This window comes from Colobus angolensis, unplaced genomic scaffold (genome assembly GCF_000951035.1).
Source record: "Colobus angolensis palliatus isolate OR3802 unplaced genomic scaffold, Cang.pa_1.0 Scaffold74, whole genome shotgun sequence".
Lineage (NCBI taxonomy): Eukaryota > Metazoa > Chordata > Mammalia > Primates > Cercopithecidae > Colobus > Colobus angolensis.
This window is the reverse complement of record NW_012121154.1, coordinates 5,003,626-5,024,228: the sequence shown is the minus strand read 5'-3', so window position 1 is coordinate 5,024,228 and position 20,603 is coordinate 5,003,626. Positions and strand designations below refer to the sequence as shown.

Sequence of the window (20,603 nt, the reverse complement as noted above, 5' to 3'; positions counted from 1 at the left end):
GGCACCCAGGCAGGGGTGCCTCTGACCCCAAAGCACATGTGTCGGGCAGCTGCCCTCCACCAGCAGAAGGCAGAGGGCCATAGTGTTACAACTTCCTTTGTACCCACATTTCGTAGATTCTTGTCATACTTCCAAAAAGAATGAGGTTATGCTGACAATTGAAGGGTGGGGAGGGTGGAGAAGAATCTTATTGAGCAGTGAGAAAGCTCTCAGAGGAGAAGGAATGTAAGGGTCATTGCCCACCTGATGTCAGATCGTCTCTTGCTCAGTGTGGTTGGGTCTGGGGCTTTCATGGACTCAGAATGGACAGTTCATGTTGATTGGTTTCTAAGTATTCAAAAAAGGCTAAAGCAAAGGCACCACTCAAAGGCGGGCATGACAGTGTAAAAAAACAATTAGGAAAGGGGAGGTATATGTGAAACAGGTGAAGAGCAGGGCTCAATCAGAGGAAAGCACATCAAACAAGAAGAGAGGTTCTCAGTCTGGTCCGGGGATTTACCAGACTTGCAGCTAGCCTTTAAACGGTCTTCGGCTTGAAGGTAGTGTTTCACAAGAAACCCGCCCCATCTTCACAGATTTTGTCTGTCTCCTGCCTCCATCAAGACCACATGAATTCTGCTAAATATCTAAATATGTTTTCCAAGATGAAGCAAACAAATGTCAACACATTTGAAAATACATGATTAGCGTTAAAAAATTAAAGCCATCATCCCTCAAATAGCATTTGAAATTAAAGAATTACAGAATATGTTTTATTAGTAATTTTTAAAGTTAACTGCTATTTGTTAAGAGAGTCATTTTTGAAAGGTGTTTACAATATAACTTATCTTTCCATCCACCTCTTGATCCCCACGTTTTATCTCCCATTTTGGATGCATTCTTTCCTTCCTCTCCTCTTGTTTTTCTCTGGTAACCCTCTTCTCTCTTCCTCTACATCATCATTTTCTCTCTGATACTGGGCTCTTGGTTGCTCATTATCATCTTAATTTCCTTTTAATTATCACTTCCTTCTTTGCTTTACTTCTATATGGAATATTGTTATGATAAATGATATATGAAAAGACTTAAAAGCTACATAATGCTGTAAGTTGTTGACAAATATATGCTTATATTTGTATATTATAGGATAGGACATCAGATGTCTATTTCCTGTATCTTAAATTATATCAGGTCTTATAATTTATAAATGTTTTATAAGACCTGATATAATTTTAAGGTTTATTACATCAGATTTATTATGTGCACGAGTAGTGTTGTCTTTTTCCTTTACATTATCTTATATAAGTATTATATACTCAAATTTTAAGTCTTCTGATACATAGTATTTAACATGTTAATAAACTAACAAGATTATGGCTAGAAGGGTTCTACTAAAATGAACAATATTTCATAAAGGGAAAATTACCCTATTATAATGATAAACTACGTGATATATTACCATCAGATATTAATACAAATATTTAATTATAACTCAGTTTTTCAATATTTAATACAAACTTGGCTTCTCCTAGTGTGTTGGACTTATGCAGAAACATTATTACTGATATTCCCATCTGGGATCTGCAACCCTGTCCAAATTATATGGTCTTTACCTAATTTGAGTACCGTTAGGTCCATTGATATCCAGATACTTACATTCATTGCTATAATATTACAACCCAAAGTTATGCTTTCTAATTTTTATTCACCCTTATTTACTGCTGTGACTTTTTATATGAATAACTCAATTTGTTAAGCATGTTTAGGACATCCAAGTCTCAAGAAGAATTATGCTATTTAAAGTCGTACTGTAGCCATTTAAAGCCAAATTACCCAGCATGTATCCCATAACTCAGATCACGTTTGAGAAAGAAAATGCATTTTATGTTTTTTCAGCTTGCGCTAAAAATTGGAGAAGTTAAAAACACCAACAGACATTTCACTTAAAGTGTTTTCAGGATGTCCTAGGAATTAATTTTTCATGTTTTGTTATAGAAATTACTATTTATTTCTCCTTACTTTTTTACAATAATACATATTTATAAAAAGACTTTTTCAGTTTAACATAAAACATATTCATCTTCATTGAGTATATATGATCACTGAGATGCACTTAGAAGTAATACAAGCTGACACATAAGAAAAACTATATTTTCTTTGTGATTTCATTTTATTTCTTGTCCTACTCATTTTAACAGATCCACATCTACTGATTAAAGAAACACATTAAACTTTTGTTACAAATTTCAATCACAGAGTTAAAACCTGAAGATAAATATTTCAATTAATTTATAAAAATTCACTTCAATTCTCTAACGTGACTCACAGCTTGGTGCATGCTGAGCAGTTGGGCCTTTATCTCAGAGCTGTTTTAAGATTGATGGTAATTTCCTGTTTCAGGTATATAACTAAGGATATCTGCTCATGGTCTCACAGCAGCATGGCCTGATTCCAGGTACTAACAGCTCCAGTTGCTCCTTCAGTATTTCAGTTTAAAGTGATTGTGGTCAATCTAAAGCCATGTAAAGAGGAATATTCCTTCCTTATATAAGTAGTGTGATATAGTCATCTTTTTCTTACAATATCAGGGAAGATAACAGAGTATTCTCCAGAAATATTGAGGCTGGAACTTGACAATGATTGAATCACTAAGCACCTACCTGGATAATATCGAGCCAGGCCAGTGGCACTGCCAAAAACCTGCCACAACAGTGAAGGGTCTTCCTCTCGATTTTTTTTGAAAACTTCATCTAAGGCACTTGTCCAGTTGAGTTCATTTAACACAATTGTTGCTAACAAAAAAAAAAAAGAAACAATTAATTCAAATTTATAAATAAAAACTGAATCTGTCTTCATTTATTTAGAAAATAATATTAAATGTGCTCATTGTTCTACTTCTAAAAGAACTCTAATCCAGTGGTTATCAACGTTTTCAACATTTTAGAGGACAGTTTGACTGAACCTACTACCAACATGTACACAGTATTCATTGAAAGATGCTAAATCAAGACATTTATCCTCTGGAGAGAATTTCTGAAAATGAAACTTTATATGACAGTAGCCTTAGTGACATTTTGGCCTAGGTTATTCTTTGTTATGAGGTCTAATCCTGTGAACATGGTTAGCAGCATCTCGGGCCTCCACCCACTAGACACCAGTACCTCCTCACCCCCAAGCTGTGACACTGTCAGATGGCCCCTGTGGGCAAAATCCCTCCTGGTTGAGAACCACTGTGACACATAAAATATGAGGAGGTATGAGTGGTATTCCTTTTCATCCTCAGAGGTAGTTCTGAGGAAAACTATGGGGCACCTTAGGACAGAGTTTTAAGACCACAGTAATCAATTATTGATGACTCTCTGCGGCAGAGCAACATAAATTAGCCTGTTAAAAAAAAAAAAAAAGTTGTCGTTGAGCATAGCTTATTAACTATGTTTACATAACAAAATTGTACGTATTTTAGTAATGGGAAAATTTATTCAGAGGCTTGACAATATCAGTGTTAGAAACCAACCAGCTGACACTTTATCACTACCTTCATAAACAATGGTGTTTTTTTTCCTCCTGGTTAGTTCTATTAATAATAGAGTACGGTGCCGATAAGGGCCAGGTGATTGATTTTGATACGTATTTATAACTAGAAACTGATCTTGGATAGGTATTACATATACCATTCATTACAATGAAAGCAAAGCAATTATAATGCAGGATATAATCTAGGTTAAAATAATACATAATTTATAATAACAGGTCTTCATGATCATAACTTCTCAAGTCTAGCATACTAAAAATTGAATTGGCCTAATATAATTTTCCCTCTACACAGAAACATGACATAGAAAATTTTCTATGTAAAATATACACCATGCCCCGAGAGATTAGCAGACTGGGCCACTTTGCATTTGACAATCTCTGACCAAGCCTGAACACAGTGGAAATGTGCTTAGGATGAAGACTGGAGATACAGCTTAACTTTCTTCTATTTTTTTCTGTAATGACAGCAAATAAAAGAAATGAATGCCATCATGGTTAAATCATGCACAAGCCTTTTTAAAGGTAAAATTAAAAGAGCGCCTGTGAAACAAGATGCACAGCCTATGTGTTTCTATTTTAAAGTTTGTATCATTTACCAAAAAAGAAAACAAAAACAAGGTGATTGTGAAACTCTTCTGGGACCAGCATGCTAACGCAGTCCTCATTATTGAAAACTAACAAGATTTTCATCTTTATGGATGCGATTACTTTCAAAAAGATCAGTTGTGTGTGTGTGAATATTCATGAGCTGCGTCAGATCCATCACGCATCTGAGATACTGGAGAATTCATATTCAAAAGCATGATCCAATGAACACTAAGCGGCTGGTTATATGAGAATTTATATTCACACAGATAACCTGAACTGATACTCACTGTTCATGAATATTTATATCAATATACAAAATAGCATAGAAAGAGGAACATTGTGTTTTCTCTTAAACATTTATGACTTTTATAGTAATATTCTACTAAACAAATGTTTATTTATGATCCAGATAGACTTCATTAATCCCCAATCTATTCTATCTCTTTAATTTCCTTGATTCTTTCATTCGTATTAGGCAACAACATCTAGTTATTTTTAATAAAGTTTTATTTGTTTTCAAGGCTGCTAACTTTTTCTTAGTTTTGATAACTCAACAGCTACTAAGTATTGGGTACTGACACACTGATTGTGAATTACACTTTTATATACTGAGAGAAGAACACAAGTTCTAAAATATTCCTGTTATCCTGGCAATATGTTTTAAAATTTCCAGTTGATGCTTTGAAAATTTTCTTTACCAGGCAAGCCATTACTAAGGTAGATTTCAAAATATTTTTCTCAAGATGTGTTCATCTACAAATGAGCAAATAATATAAAGATTCTCGGACTAGGCACTAGAACTGATTTGAAATTTGACTCAGAATGAAAGTATTGGTGTTGCACACCTATCACATCTGTTTGGTTTATAAATTTGATAATACTCAATGTGTAGTAAGATGTAAGAATACGATACTTCCATGTGTTAGTATATAGTTACAGGGACTTTTTAATGCAATCATTATCCTATTATTCACAGTCTTTTTATGGATATCCAGAAATCAAAATTCAAAGGGGATCTACCATAGGAATGCAAAATTACTACAGCCTTTGTAGAGGGCAGTTTGACTGGATCTACCTACCAACATTCACATGGTGTTCAATGAACAATGTTCTTCAAGAGAGTTGTACTACGTACAGAATATGGGTCTCCAGTTCTTCATCAGAGTATTATAGAGCAAGAATCATTCATTCAATTATACCATTCAAATTCCTTAAAATACCAAAACTAGAAAGTAGGATTAGATGGTTTCACTAGGAAAGCTTTTTCTCAAATAATATTGAAAGTAGCTTAAAAAAAGGAAAAGAAAATATATAAAGCATCAAAGCAAACAAGGAAGAATAAATACTATTTTAGACCTTGTGTTATCTGCCTATATTTTTCTGATCCACATTATGAATTATATTTGACTAATAAACCTATATTACTCTGGTACCTTGAAAAGACCAGATTATTTTTCTTCTTAACCTTATAAAATTAAATAGCTCATCCAGATTTACTAAGGTGCCCAACATTTCTCCATCTTTATGCTATTAGCACACCCAGGATAAATAATGCTGAAATAAGAGGGTAATCTGTAGATGATGGAATAATATAACACTAAATGCACAATGCTGGCCGTGCTAAAACAAGTTTATGTCATTTCCTGGATATGAATTGTACTCTGTCATTTCCATTGTACTTACACACACATTATCTCTCTTTTTCTGCCCTTGTCTCTATCTCTCCCCAGGATGCCCCTTAACCCCCATCTCTGTTTCTGTCTGTGTCTCTAAATGTGAGGGTAGAGTTTATTTAGGAAGATTTTTTTAAACTACTCTGGTTACCACCGGGCAAGTCAAGTGCTTTTTAAAGTTAAAAGTTGTTTTCAGGAGATCCTTTGTTTTATATTATAAAGAGTTTATGTGGTTATGCTGGTGCCTTTCTCTATTCTTAAAAGTATTTTTAGTCTCTCCTGTTTTCCTGACACTGTAGTTCTTAAAAAATAAAAGCTATAAAACGTGATTCTTTCATAACAGGAAAAATAAAACAAGGCCAAATTCCTTGGAAAATTATTTTCAGCAAATATTACTCTAGATTATGAAACTGTATTTTTCATTCATAAAAAAACCTAATCTTAAAAAATAATTGTGGAATTCTGATTCACTAAAGTTCAATAAATTTCAACGAAATTCAACAAAAAAGTTTTCATTTGTCATTGTATATTACAAAGACTTTAAAATGCAATTATTATTCTCTAAGTCATAATCTTTATTTGAATGTCCGGAGCAAACAATCACAATTCAAAGGATTTTATTTAATTGTGGAAATATCAATGTAAATTAGTAGCCAAATAATGTTCAATATAAAAATTCCAGAATAAATTTTCTTTAGAAAATAATATAATATTTTTGGCCACAAAAATCCATTTATTTGGTGAGATATATTTAATAATATTTATAACAGGTGAATGATATTCTATAAATTGGTATTATTTAAAATTATATTGTATTTTATATTCTCAATTATATATTCTATGATCTTTTTGGCACCAGGGACTGGTTTCGTTAAAGACAATTTTTCCACAAATGGAGGTGAGACATGGTTTTGGGATGACTATTCCACCTCAGATCATCAGGCATTATTAGATTCTCACAAGGATCATGGAACCTAGATCACGCACATGTGCCGTTCACAACAGGGTTCACGCTCCTATGAAAATTTAATGCTGCTGCTCACCTGACAGAAGGCAGAGCTCAGGAAGAAATGCTCTCCTGCTGTGTGGGCCAGTTCCTGACAGGTCAGGGACCTGGACCAGTCTATGGTCCAGGGGTTGGGGACCTTTGTTCTATATGATACATTATTTATTATATATTATTTCAACAGTTGCCCTCTTTTTCTTCCCTACTCCTGACAAATAGTAATGCTTTACATTCATATACACTTCCAGTTGCTTGCTTCAGATGAGATTAGAAGTACAAGTGGTCAATATTTTTTCACTATAGAAGACCATTCAATGACAATCTAGCCTTGAACCTACTACCAGTTACTGACAAATTTAGCTAATTTTCTTAGATTAGGAGTATAATTAGTTCTCATTTTCTGTCAACTTTTAAGAAATGAAGATCTTTATCCCTGTTAGAAAATTCGATTTTGTAAAAATTAAGTCTTTTATAGATGTCCAAGGCCAAGCCTCCTAAAAGCAGTGAATGCTTGGAAAGCAAACCTTGACTTTGAGGCCTCTGTTCTGAATGGCATAACAGGATTTCACTGATAATTGATTCAGAATGCCAAGCATACATCTCTATTCTTTGTTTACTTAGTTTTTAAAAACATGGCCTTGGTGTTCAGCAATTCTCTCTTTTAGAGTATTCTATTGTTCAGTCTGGATTCTCAAGGGAAGAAAGAAAAATCTAATTTGTAACAGCACAAAAGAAACCCCTTACATTTGCTGCTAATTCTTCTAAAAGACACGACTCTTCTATCCATAGCTTATTTATGACAAGGAATACAGATATTCTAATATTTGACGAGCTCTGAATCCAACGTTATTCTGCAAACTTCAACCAATAAAATGTTGCACTATTGCTCCCTCTTAAGTCTGAATTAAGTTTGAATACATTTTCTTGATTTATTCAGGGTCCAAGGCCTCACCATACATTGATGGCACCATGTGACTGAAAAATGTTAATGTTTTTTCTAAAGTCAACTACAGCTTTTGTAACAGCTTTATTGAGGTGTCACTGACATATAAAATTGTATAAAGTATGAAATGTAATGTTTTAAAATACCTGTATGTTGTAAAATCATCATCAAAATCAAGTTCATTAACTTATCCATCACCTTTATATAACTACCATTAGGGTAGAAGTTGGGGGAATTAATTTTAGATATATCCTCCTAGAAAATTATAATACAATATTGTTAACTTTCCTTACCATGCTGTATATTAGGTCTCCAGAAATTACACATCTTTTAAAACTGAATCTTTGTACCCTTACCTACAGCTTTCTAATAAAGCATATTTATGCAAGAAAAAAGAGAAAAAACATTTGTTATGACTTACTGAAAATATAAAATAACTTTAATAAGTCTTTGATAAGAGATGTAGCTATTAAAGATATGTAAGGGACAAGACACTAAAAATTACTTTTGTTTAACAATACCAAATATCGTACAGTTAAATAAGTAAAGCAAGAAAACAGGCAAATATGTTTACTATTTCATGTAATTTATACTATTCTATTACACTATTGTATTGAGATAAAAATTAGCATATTCAAACTACTGTTACTAATAACAAATACAAACTTAGTAATATTAATCACTTACTTCATGCCAAGTGTTAATGATTTCCTATGCATCATGTAACTTTTAAAATGACACTTTAAGTGGAATATTAGTATTATCTTCCCTTTTACATAACAAAAATAAAATCTCAAAAGGTTATACAAAAATCACACAGTGCAAGCTGTAGAGATGGCACTCAAACAAGTACACTAGATTCCAAAATCCCTGCTTGATGAGCTATTTATTTCTAGGCTTTCAAAACTTTTTGTGTAGCTCTGATTATCTAGAATTTTAAATCCAAAAAAACAAGATTGCCTATACCTTTGTAGCATAATGGTTCCTAATTAAGACCTATATGTCACCCCAGAGAACATTTGGTGATGTCTAGGACATTTTTCATGGTCATGACTAGTTGGATGCTATTGGCATCTAGTAAGCAGAGGCCAGAGATGCTTTAAACATCCTACAATGCACAGGATAGAACCCACAGAAATATCAATCCTAAAAAGTCAATGGTGCCTAAGTTGAGAAACCCTGTTCAAGTATAACTACAAATACAATTGATCAACTTTGGGGGGAAAAAAAGCAGTGTACTCAATGAATAGTGTCAATAAAAAACCACAGTAAACTTCTGGAAAATAAAAGTTTATATATTTAAAACTATTTCTTTGTGATAGTAAATTTTGTCTATATTTTATTCTACATTTTGGCACTCTTTGGGTTGGGCAAATTTTCATTTTAGTTTTGGAAACTTACTATTCTCTTCCTTAAACAAGCAGGCAAGGGTTTCAAATCTAGTTTTTAGTGCCCTTAAATGTTACCTCCTCCACACCTTTCATTTTTGGACAATCATAGAATATTAGAGATTTTGTTTAGTTTTAGATTCAGCACTTATTGTAAATATGATTCTAAACAAAAGATATCTTTTGTGACAAATGTTCATTTCACAACATATAAATAAGGTAGTCATGAAAAGAGTTGCATTATCAGATAAGCTGAGCCAGATGTCACTAATTTTATTCACCAACCCTAAGCTCTGAAAAGAAAGATGTTAATAAGAAGAAACCTACTGATCTAATTAAGTGCACAGGGAAAAAAAGAATCCACTTTAAGGAGAAGACAGTGTTCATAAATATTAAAATGAATGAATCTTTTCAGTGGATTTGGCTAATGGAATCTCATCTAATCCCAATGTAAATGAAAGATTAATAAGGTACAGGGAGATGGGAAGACCAAATCTAATCTCCCTAATCATATCTCGGGCACAAGAATCTACCTCCCACTGAGGATGGGAGAGCAGAAGGCTCCGAGGCACACAAGGACCTTGATGAGGAGATAAGCCTTATTCCTACAGTTAATTTCGGACAAATGTGAAAAGGTCCTTGTCCTTGTCAGTTGTCTAGCCCCTGTATTACTGAGATTTCCGGCCTTGCCCCCTATCGCTTTAGTTTCCTGCAGATTGTGCACCTGGCCAATGCCCAGAACACAGCTGTTCTGCTTTAATGAAATCTGCAAATTGTGGAGCACAGAGGAGGAGCTCAGAAGAAATCCACTTTATTATTAAAGAAAATAAGGGTAATCCAAGGGGAATAGAAGACACTAGGATCTAATATCATGTCTACTAATTGAAGGATTTAATATCACTTGAAATAAAATGATAATTGTAAGATTTGAGGAGGAAGAAGGATTGTATTTTACATAAGAAACCTCAGAAATATAGGAGCCCAAGGTCAAAATATTGTTTTATCCTTCAAGCACTCTAAGTTTCTCTTCTTAGTATTATCAAAACACAATAAATTATTAATGATTTTGATAGCCTAGAATCACAATCACTGGCACAACATGCTGCTTAAAACAACTCATTTAACTTCTTGTGCATCTGTTCTTTTCATCTAAAAAAATGAATATAGCTATATAAGGATCCTAGATTGCCTATAGGGTTGGTGTGAAGGTCAAATCAATTTATGAATGAGAACTGAATTAGCAAACACATTTTTATTCCAGTTCTTTCCTCAGCTAGATTAAAATACTGTAAGGTGCACATCTCCTTAAATGTCTTACATAGACAACAGCTTTTGACATGTCAGCATATTGTTTTAGTCTGGTCAGTAATTTTCTTTTCCTTAAACAAAAACACATTTCTTTTACATAGAGCAATTAGAATATAATTCTGTTGATGTTGTGTAAAGCAATATTCCTTCTGCTTAACCTCCTAATTTATTTAAATGCTCTCACATCATAAGATACTCTTCATTAGAATCAGCTAGTTGAAAATTTTCATTTCAAATTTAGCAACATTATCTAATTTGTAAATATAAACTAGAAATTTTAGCATAATTATCTGAAGAAAATACAATATCTTCTATTGATAGTACTTCACAGTCATTTTTTTTCTTGAGACAGAGTCTCACTCTGTTGCCTAGGCTTGAGTGCAGTGGCATCATCTCAGCTCACTGCAAGCTCCACCTCCTGGGTTCACGCCATTCTCCTGCCTCAGCCTCCCAAGTAGCTGGGACTACAGGCGCCTGCCACCATGCCCGGCTAATTTTTTTTTTTTAATTAGAGACGGGGTTTTCAACATGTTAGCCAGGATGGTCTCGATCTCCTCACCTCGTGATCCGCCCGCCTCGGCCTCCCAAAGTGCTGAGATTATAGGCGTGAGCCACTGCACCCGGCCCACTTCACAGTCATTTTCATGAGAAATTTTAGTATTTGTAATTAAATGTGTAAATAAATTGTTAAATTTCTATTGTATATTTTAGAGTAATATTTCATTAAATACATAGCCTGCTAAATTTTGGGTAAATGAGAACAAGAAGAAACACCCTAAAGATCTTTCATTTAGACCTTAAAAAGGGAAATAAAGTGTGTGAGTTTAAAAAACATCAGAAACTCTGAGAGCAGAGAAATGAAGCTGGAAGCCACAAAAGAATGAATATGCAATTAAGACCAAATTTAAAGGACTCCAAATTAAAGTGTGTGTATGTTTTTTTCATGCATACTATAGATTTTCTTGCTGGTGAAGCCTTTTTCTAAGCGGTATTTTTTAAATGAGCATGTGAATGTATGTAACGTGTGCAAAGACTGTTCTCATCCATTATCCACCCTCTGACAGACTGCACGTCTTTCTGTCAGAAGTAACCACTTGACCTTGGGAGAGTATTTCACCCTCTCTAAACCTCAGTTTCCTCACCCGCACAGTGGGGATAATAATAGTATCTGCATCACAGGGCCATTTTTGAAGATTATACATACTTAGAATACTACTTGTCATTTAGTAATTGCACAATAAATGTTATCTGCTGTCATCATTAATCATTTTCTCTCCTAATGCTCAGCACTTAAAATATATTTTTAATTTATCTTGATTAATTCTGATCTGACTCCTACAATGCAAGTATGAGTGACTAAAACCTAGTATTTTCTTCTTCCTCAAGGAACTCTTGTCCTTCTTACCCCAACCCCAGTAATGTCCAACAATATACTTAATTTTTTTGCTATGAATATCATGAAGAAAATAGTCTATTAACCTTTGCATTTCCAATGCTATATAAGACAACGGCAAACTGAAAAAAAGATTTTTAATATATTATATAATTTGGTGAGAAAATAATGTTTACAATGGCATATTCCCAGTGTTCCAGAAAGCAAACCACATTGATGAATGCTGTACTGAATATAGAACAGTCACAGTAAAGTTCTAGTAAAAGAAATGAAATTATATAAGGTCTAATAGGCATAACAGACACCACCCACACATACACATGCACACACACACAGAATTATGCACATACAAGCTCCTGTTAATGCTGAGAAGAAACTCTGGCTGAGAAATACAGACCAAATTAGATAAGGGAAATCTCTTAGTTTTGCTGTGAGACTGCCCAATTGCATAAGAAATTTAGTGTCTCCATATAAATCTGGACTGCTGAATTCACAAAGAAGGATCAAAAGTATTGGAACTGACTAATGAGATACGGATGAAGAAGGATAACAAGGCTCCTGGGGACGAGGGTGATACTGTCAATGAAGCACACACAGCTTGGTACTCAAGGGTTTGTGTCAACCAGTTTTAGAACAAAGAGTTGCCTGGTGATTTTAAGATGGAAAGATCAGATCCATTGAAGCATAGTATATAGAAGTCTGCTATAATCAAGAACAGTGACCCGTTGGTTTAAACATGTACTGCTTCAGAGTGAAAAGAAAAAACAAAACACTATACACATTTCAGAAATTGAACTACAGATTAATACTTACCGAATCATAATATATAAAGGTATGAATGAACTCAAGCACTATTTCTAAGACAACATGAGGTTAATATCCTTGTATCTCTAGTTGCACATGTATAGATATTATCCATTTATGCATGTATGCATACATACATGCAGAACATTATATATTTTATGTATACAGATATATGGATGGCTATACACAAAAAAATCAATATTGTCAGTATTCAGGATGCTTACAACATAGTGAGCATGACTTGTTTAGACTTTAATGTACTCTTTACAGTTGACACATTAAATTTACAAGTCCTTTCTCGTGTATTACTCAGCAGATATTTTAACACAAACAGGAATCTTTTTCTCTAATAAACCATGTATTTTTCATTTTCATTCATAGCTCAATATCCCATAAAACCTTAGATTTTTCAAAGAGATTTAAAAAGCTAATTATTCTGACATGATTTTAAATATTAAAATTAATTCAACACCTGATCAAAACATGTACCCATAAGACTTTTAAAATGACTTAAACATTTTCAATCTGACAAAAGATAATAGAGGAAGGTAAACAACCAAGTCATGTTGGTTCTAACGCCAGTGTAGCTATCCTTGTTTCTGCTCCTAGTCATACTCTTGGGCCTTTGGTGTAACCTTTAAATACCCTCCCTGTCTCTAATTCCAGCTCACTTTCATCCATTCTTCCTACTGCCACCACAATATTCTACTTGGCAAATGTCTTCCCTAATTAAAAGTATTTGTTGGTTCTCCATAAAAGCTGGTCTTTTATGATTGGCTTCCATCCATCCTTCTAGCGTCGTCTCCTACTGCTCTTTCAAACACAACAAACCCAAGCCATAACAAGACTTTTACCATTCTCAGAGGATGCAAAGTTTACTCCTGCCTCAAATGTCATTCTGTATACTGTCTCCTCTGACTGGACTGTTTTTTTTCCTATGCCTACTTGTTAAACTTCTCCCTTATTACAGTTCAGCATCACCTTCTCTACAGGGTGTTCCTCGATTTTCCCCACACCATCTCCCCTTACCCAGCAGAGTATAAACTCACTCCCAATTGCTTATATTTCTCTACATTCCTCTATTAAAATACTTCCTACATTTCACTATCTTTATATGTATGCCTTCCATTATACTGGGTAGGGTAGGCACCGTGTTATTTTTCCCGATGCCTAGAATATAGTGAAAGAGGCAATGGGATGTGACAAACCTGTGTTTAATGCACAGTTGTACAACCTTGAGCAAACTATACGATTGTACAGACTTCTAGTTTTTCAGGAAAGAGGTGGATAAAACATTATGTACAATAGCTTGGGTTATGAAAATTAAAATATGCTATATTTAATGTATAACAGGCATGCCATAAACAGTAATAACTAGTATGTTTTGGTACTTACTAACAATATCTATTTGTTAATGAATGAAAGAGTATGTGAATATATGAACTGTACCTCTATGTTAGATAATTTTAAGTTGGAAGAAATTTTCAGTGAAAGGTAATAATTTTCCCATTCATTCATTACCTTTCATTCATTGGTGCCACATCATATCTGACCAAGTACAAATGGTACAACATTTCCTTTTCTTTCCTTCAACCAACAATGATAGACGATGGATGGGTATCATCTGAATCGGAGTAATTTCATCCATTCAAATGTCCATTTAATCCTGTTTTTAGTTTCACTTCAAGTTCTGTGATAAAACCACCCCTTTAATGGAGATGTTCTGAAGAGCCTGGTGTAAATACTGGTCCAATTTTTAGATAAAACCTTTAGGTCAGTGAATACGACTATGAAGCTTCCTGTTAAGTATTCCCCAATGTCTGTGCTTCATTTTCTAATCATCTCATTTCTATCATACATTCATCCAACAAATATTTACTAAACACCTGTTATGTGTCTGGAACCATTCTAAGCTCTTGGGCAGGAGAATAGGCACACTTTTTCTTAAAGAACCAGGTGATAAATATTTTAGGTCTATGGTCCACACGGTCTCTGTCGCAATTCACTTTACAGCAGTAGCACAAAAACTTCCTTAGACAAGACATAAACAAATGGGTGTGGCTGTGTTCCTGTAAAACTGTATTTATAAAAACAGGCAATGGGCGATAGTTTGCAGACTCCTATACTCAAGCTCCAGGGCCTATTGAGACAGACAGGACTTCTAACACTCTCCTGGATGAGAAACACAATAAACACATAAATAAGAAGATCATAAGTGCTCTTTAAAGAATTCAATCTGGAGATGCCATAGAGATTGACTAAGTGGCTACTGTAGATCAAGTTGTCAGGAGTATCCTCTTTGAAGAACTGTATTTTAAACTGGTATTTTAAAGACAACTAGCCATGGAAATATTAATATAAAGCATCTTAATAAACCAGTAGACCCAATGATACTGACAAATAGGAAATACCTAGATATCGACATGATGGTATTATGATCTAGTGTGATATTTCAAGGACAAACTCCCAATATCAAAATATCCTGCAATAACAAAACATCCAAACAGATACAGATGGCACAAGAGTATTGTGACAGATTATAAATGGTTTTAATTTTTTTACTATAATTGATATATCCTAGAAAGAAAAAGATGTAACTCTAGCATCATATTTAATCATTTTTTAATCACTATTTAATAATTCTTCATGAGGCTCTTAAAATTCAATTTCAAATAAATTGTGATCACTATTTTTGAAGACACTTTGAGTCTAATTGAGAAGACACATAGATAAAGCATCTAAATCAAATTTTGCTTTGTATAACAGACCCTATGAATAACACCTGCCTATCAGAAACTAAGCAAAGGTTTTGAGAGGCAGGGTAGAAGTAGTGGTCACAAAAGATTTTCTGAAACAGGTGATAAGCAGTTTAAAAGAAAGGGCAGAGAGGTAGTAGAAGGACCACATGCCTGATTCAGTGAACTCGCTGTACAGGGCACACAGGCAGAAATAGACATAGGGCATTCTGGGAGTTGAACATTGTTCAAAGTGACTGAATGGATGAGGCATGTGGGGCAATTACAGGGATGTTATTAGAGACACATGACTATAATAATCTAGGAGTACTAAACTTAAAATAATCTGAGAATTATGGAGGGCCATAATAAGCTGAAGTGTGAAATAATCATATCTGCAAAAGTCAGCCAGATATGAAAAGAGAAGAGAGAAAGCAGGTACAGTCAGACTGGTGAGGAGGAATACCATTCTGAACTGAAACAGTGGTGGTGGATATAGAGAGTGGAAAGAGATTAAAAAGATGTTGAGAAAAAAACCTACAGGCCACGGTAACAAATGTGGGAAAGCAGAAAACAAGAAGCCTGGTTTTCTGGGTTGGGTTCTTAGTGTTATTTAACAAAGATATGAACATTGGATGAGAGGTGCACTTGGGGACAACAGTGATGCATTCAATGTGAGGTGCCTCTGAGATATCCATTAAACTGCATTGTTTTAAAAAAGGCAATTAGAGTAGTCAATCTGCATCTTAGCCATGAAGCTTGTATGAAAGAATCAGATTTGGGAATCACATTTCAGTGACAATTCAAATTATTGATTGACTAAAATTATCACTAAAATGACACCACAAATGTCTATGAACCCTCAGGTTAAAGAGGCAAGCAAGGCCGGGTCCAGTGGCTCACGCCTGTAATCCCAACACTTTGCGAGGCCCAGGCAAGCACATCACTTGAGGTCAGGAGTTCAAGACCAGCCTGGATAACATGGTGAAATCCCATCTCTACTAAAAATACAAAAACTAGTTGGGTGTGGTGGTATGCGCCTGTGGTCCCAGCTACTTGGGAGGCTGAGGCAGGAGAATCCCTTGAACTCATGAGGCAGTGGTTGCAGTGGCTGAGGTTGCAGTGAGCCGAGATTGCGCCACAGCTCTCCAGCCTGGGTGACAGAGCAAAACTTCGTCCAAAAAATAAAAATAAAAATAAAGCAAGCAACAGGAATCAGATAGAAGTTGCTAAAAGGAAGAAATGTGGACCTAACTCTCACAAACAAAAACATAATTTCCCATTAAAAAGTAATCAGTGGACTGGGACACTTTAACATTGTTTTCATTTAACTAAAATGGCAAAATATGCTTTTCAAATATGGTTGTTGCATTTGCATTAAAATAAATGTACTGATTATAAATTCCATGTATCTATATAAAACTCAGTCTATCAAGAAGAGATAATATGAAGGATGTTGAAACCAATAAAAACCCATTATTTTTTAAAGCATTTTTTTTGGATTTTGCCTTTTTCAAAATTGTTATTGATGTAAATCAAGTACCCAGGGATAGAATGCCTGCATATCTTATCTGTACAGCACTTTGACTAATGCTCGCTGTGCACTTGGAGAATAAGCAATTTCCCTGCTGCCTCCTTTAGAATGATGAGGTAATCTACTGTGCCTTTATACTTACAGAAAACCTCAAGAGACTGAGGCTTGATGATTACATGGTCTTATAAGGCCATAAAGTTCTACCACAGGAGTCGTATATGTATTATAAAGACACTTCAAATTGCTGAACATACTCTCCTCACCATCACTGCATAACTCTTCTGCAATTCACTTGCACCTCTGGCTTTTTGAAATGATTTAAAACTGCATCAGAACTCAATGCATGCAGGCCAACCATCATCATCAGAAGGCTGGTCTGACAAGATTTAATTACTTAGAAACATATCAGATTTTTAATCCTCGAAAATAAAACTATAAATGACTTTTCAGTTAGATGTAACACCAAAAGGCATTTTTCTCAAAACACAAAATTAGACACATTAAGAATAAACTCAGTTTAATTTTAAACTAGTAGTTATTCTGATGTAAACATTCATGTTACGCTGAAATGAATTTTACCAACGTTTTTCCCAAAACGCATTTGCCTTCATATTAATCTTACTCATGTTTTTAAAAGAATCCTTTACTTTCTTGTCAGTTTGCATTCTGTATCAAACTGACGGAAGCCAAGATCTTTCACATTATTTGTCAGTTTCACTGCCCTTTCAAAATAAATCTGTAGCAAAGCCTTTTCATTTGTCTGATCCAGTTGAAAATCTTTTATATTCATTCTACTGAAGCATTGGTCTTCAATTTTTTCCTTCCATTCACTATTCCTAGATGTGACACTTCTAACAATTTGTAGTTAAAATCAAAAGCCTGTACATTTTATTACTGTTTAATATGTTCATTTGTATATTTTTCTATTTTTGAAATTACATACTCTAAAACAGGTAGCAATACCTTCTTAAACAGGAAGGTAGGAGTGTGTGTGAATCACTGTAGGAACTAGATTCTATTATTCTGTTCTCTATTTAAACTTATGTATACTTACTAAATGTATAATTAATGACATTTACGTCATTTAAAAAAGTAGTTCTACATGGACACAGGGAGGGGAACAACACACACTGAGGCCTGTCAGGAGGTAGGGGTAGGGGGAGGGAGAGCATTAAGAATAATAAGTAATGCATAGTGGGCTTAATACCAAGGTGGTGGGTTGCATGTATACCTATGTAACAAATCTCTGCATCCTGCACATGTACCCTGGAACTTAAAAATGAGAAAAAAATATTTCAAAGGAAAAAAATACTTAGTTCTGATACATCTTCTACACACTGAAAAAACTTTAAATAATTTTTTGTTGTGTGAGGACAGAAAAGCGAATTTTTCAGGCTTTTAGAGATTCCAAATGCAATGAGATTGAATTTACTATTTGTGTTAGTCTCAAAGGGGCTTTCCCTTAATGCAAATGTATTTTCTTGAATCCAAGGGTATGGCGATCTTTTCTACTTCTTGAAATGTCTTCTTACTTGATAGAAAGTTTTTTTTAATTTTAAATCAAAAATCCAATTTTTATCTAGAATTCACATCCTTTAATAAAATATAATAAATCATTCACAGTTATTATTAGTGTTTTTAGAGCATAAAGATGTGTTCATTAAAATGAAAACTTCCCGGAAACCCCTGGATGCTATTTTTTATGTCCATTTCTAAACAACTTCCTTCTTTCAATTTGTTCAGAATAAGTTGAAATAAATGCTATCAACATCAAAATATAGACTATCAAAGTGTACTTATTTCCTGGCTTAAGAAACTTTTATCTGGAATTTGAATCAATGCACAGCTTGCTGGAAAGATTTCTAAGCATGAAACATACACATATATGAAGTGTATAAACATATGTATTTATGCCAAGTAAAATAGAGATTTACTAGAAGATTTAAAATGGTGTTCTAAATATTTCAGTTTTGAGAATGTTACCCACAAAGGTATATTTTAGACCAAGATTGATTTCCTGAACTTTTTAACTTTTTTTTTTTCTGGCAAATGCTTTAATGCTATTTTCTAAGTAGAGCTTAGAAATGTTTAATTGTACAAATTTTTGAAATGTACAAATCATAATAAGACCATAATTTTGTGGATAAACTCTTTGAAATATAATAGAATTAGAATATTTGGCAATATTTCATGTTGAAATCTAGAACTTACTATTTATACCAAACACAAATATAGATACAGATCTGCCAAATGTGTAAATGTCATATTCCTTTATAGACTTTTATCCTGGAGGATTCTTATATAAATATTATATAAGTAGATTAAATTTGTAGTCACCATACACTAACATAAAATGAAAATCTAAAGAAAACAACTCTGCACGTGTACCAACTGTATATTACCAACAGAATTTTAAGTTTGGAACCAAGTGGGTATTGGTTAGAACAGACTTTCCAACATTCCCGTACCAAAGTCTCCAATATTATCATTAATATTATAATATAGCAGAAGGTCTATATTTGGCATGGCCAAAGTCTTAAGAGGGCACACAGATGATGATGGGTGACAAATACCTTCTACATTATTTACCTAGAAATTCAACAAATGAACGCCAGTAAAATATTACATGACAGATGGAATAAGACAAGTGAAAATCTAAAAGTTCCAAAGTAAAATTTCCAATATATTTTTAAGTATACTTTCTTGATAAATTGAAAATCAGCAAGGCACATAATAGTCACATTTAGTCCACTGATAGCCTCTAATTTATTTTCAATTTCCACTTAGGTTTTATCCTTTGTGGTCTTAATAACAAACTCAATTAAGGTGGGTATAGCAATGCAATAGTTGCAGTAATGGTATTATAACATGATACATAGTCTCCTATAAGGCAAAAATGTCTCATTTTACTGATAGTTTAAATATGCTTCTGTCCTTTTTTCACCACAACCTACCAACTCAAGTTAAATTCAAATCTCTTAATTTGATTTTGACCTCTAACCTATGATTATATAGTACACGTTAGTTCAATTATTTTTGTCATAAATTAAGTGGTGTAATTGTATCAGTAGGAAAGGTTAGCATTACATACTGTGGGTCATAGATTTTGAGGTTTATATAATAAATTGGAGATATTATTTCAGCACATAAGATTTATGTATTCATGTAATACGTTCATCTGTGGACATGGTAATGAACAAAAATGTAGACTTAAAACTATTAGAGCCTAAAATCAATTTCTCCTCCAAACCTCCTAAGAGAGTAAGCTGCGGGTTTTTGTTTTCCCTAACCTGTCACTGTTTTAAAATCTGGATTAAAGAGAAAAAGGATAGAAGACTGAAAATAAGAGAAGGGAAGTAACAGCTACTCTGCAGCTCCTGAAAATCTGATTGAGAATGGTTTTAAGACTTGAAAAAATTAAGCTTTAAAATTTATGTTAGAGATAAAACTTTTAGATAAAAATTTTGATTTTTAAACATTTTTGGGAAAAAAAGTCCCGAGAAGCAGAGGAAGCCAGATTTAAATCAATTCGTTAGTAATTTTATAAATAGAAGGATGGCAGAAAGATAAGTAAATGAGTAATATTTCAGGAAGATTTAAGTGAAAATATCATATTTGCGTGTATTTGATATATATATATGCATATATATATATACACATACATATATAAATTAAGTCGGTAAAAACATCAAAGTAGTTGGTTTGTTATTATTTTTCA

General features: G+C 33.7%; 1 protein-coding gene across 3 annotated transcripts in view; it reads right to left on the bottom strand.

Moving 5' to 3' along the window:
• Window positions 1-20,603, bottom strand: part of CACNA2D1 (calcium channel, voltage-dependent, alpha 2/delta subunit 1) — a 440,506-nt gene that overhangs the window by 139,732 nt on the left and 280,171 nt on the right. For all 3 annotated transcript variants that reach the window (XM_011927691.1, XM_011927692.1, XM_011927693.1), the window contains exon 6: window positions 2,640-2,771. In XM_011927691.1, the coding sequence (XP_011783081.1) occupies window positions 2,640-2,771 (132 nt within the window). The remainder of the gene's footprint in view (window positions 1-2,639; window positions 2,772-20,603) is intronic.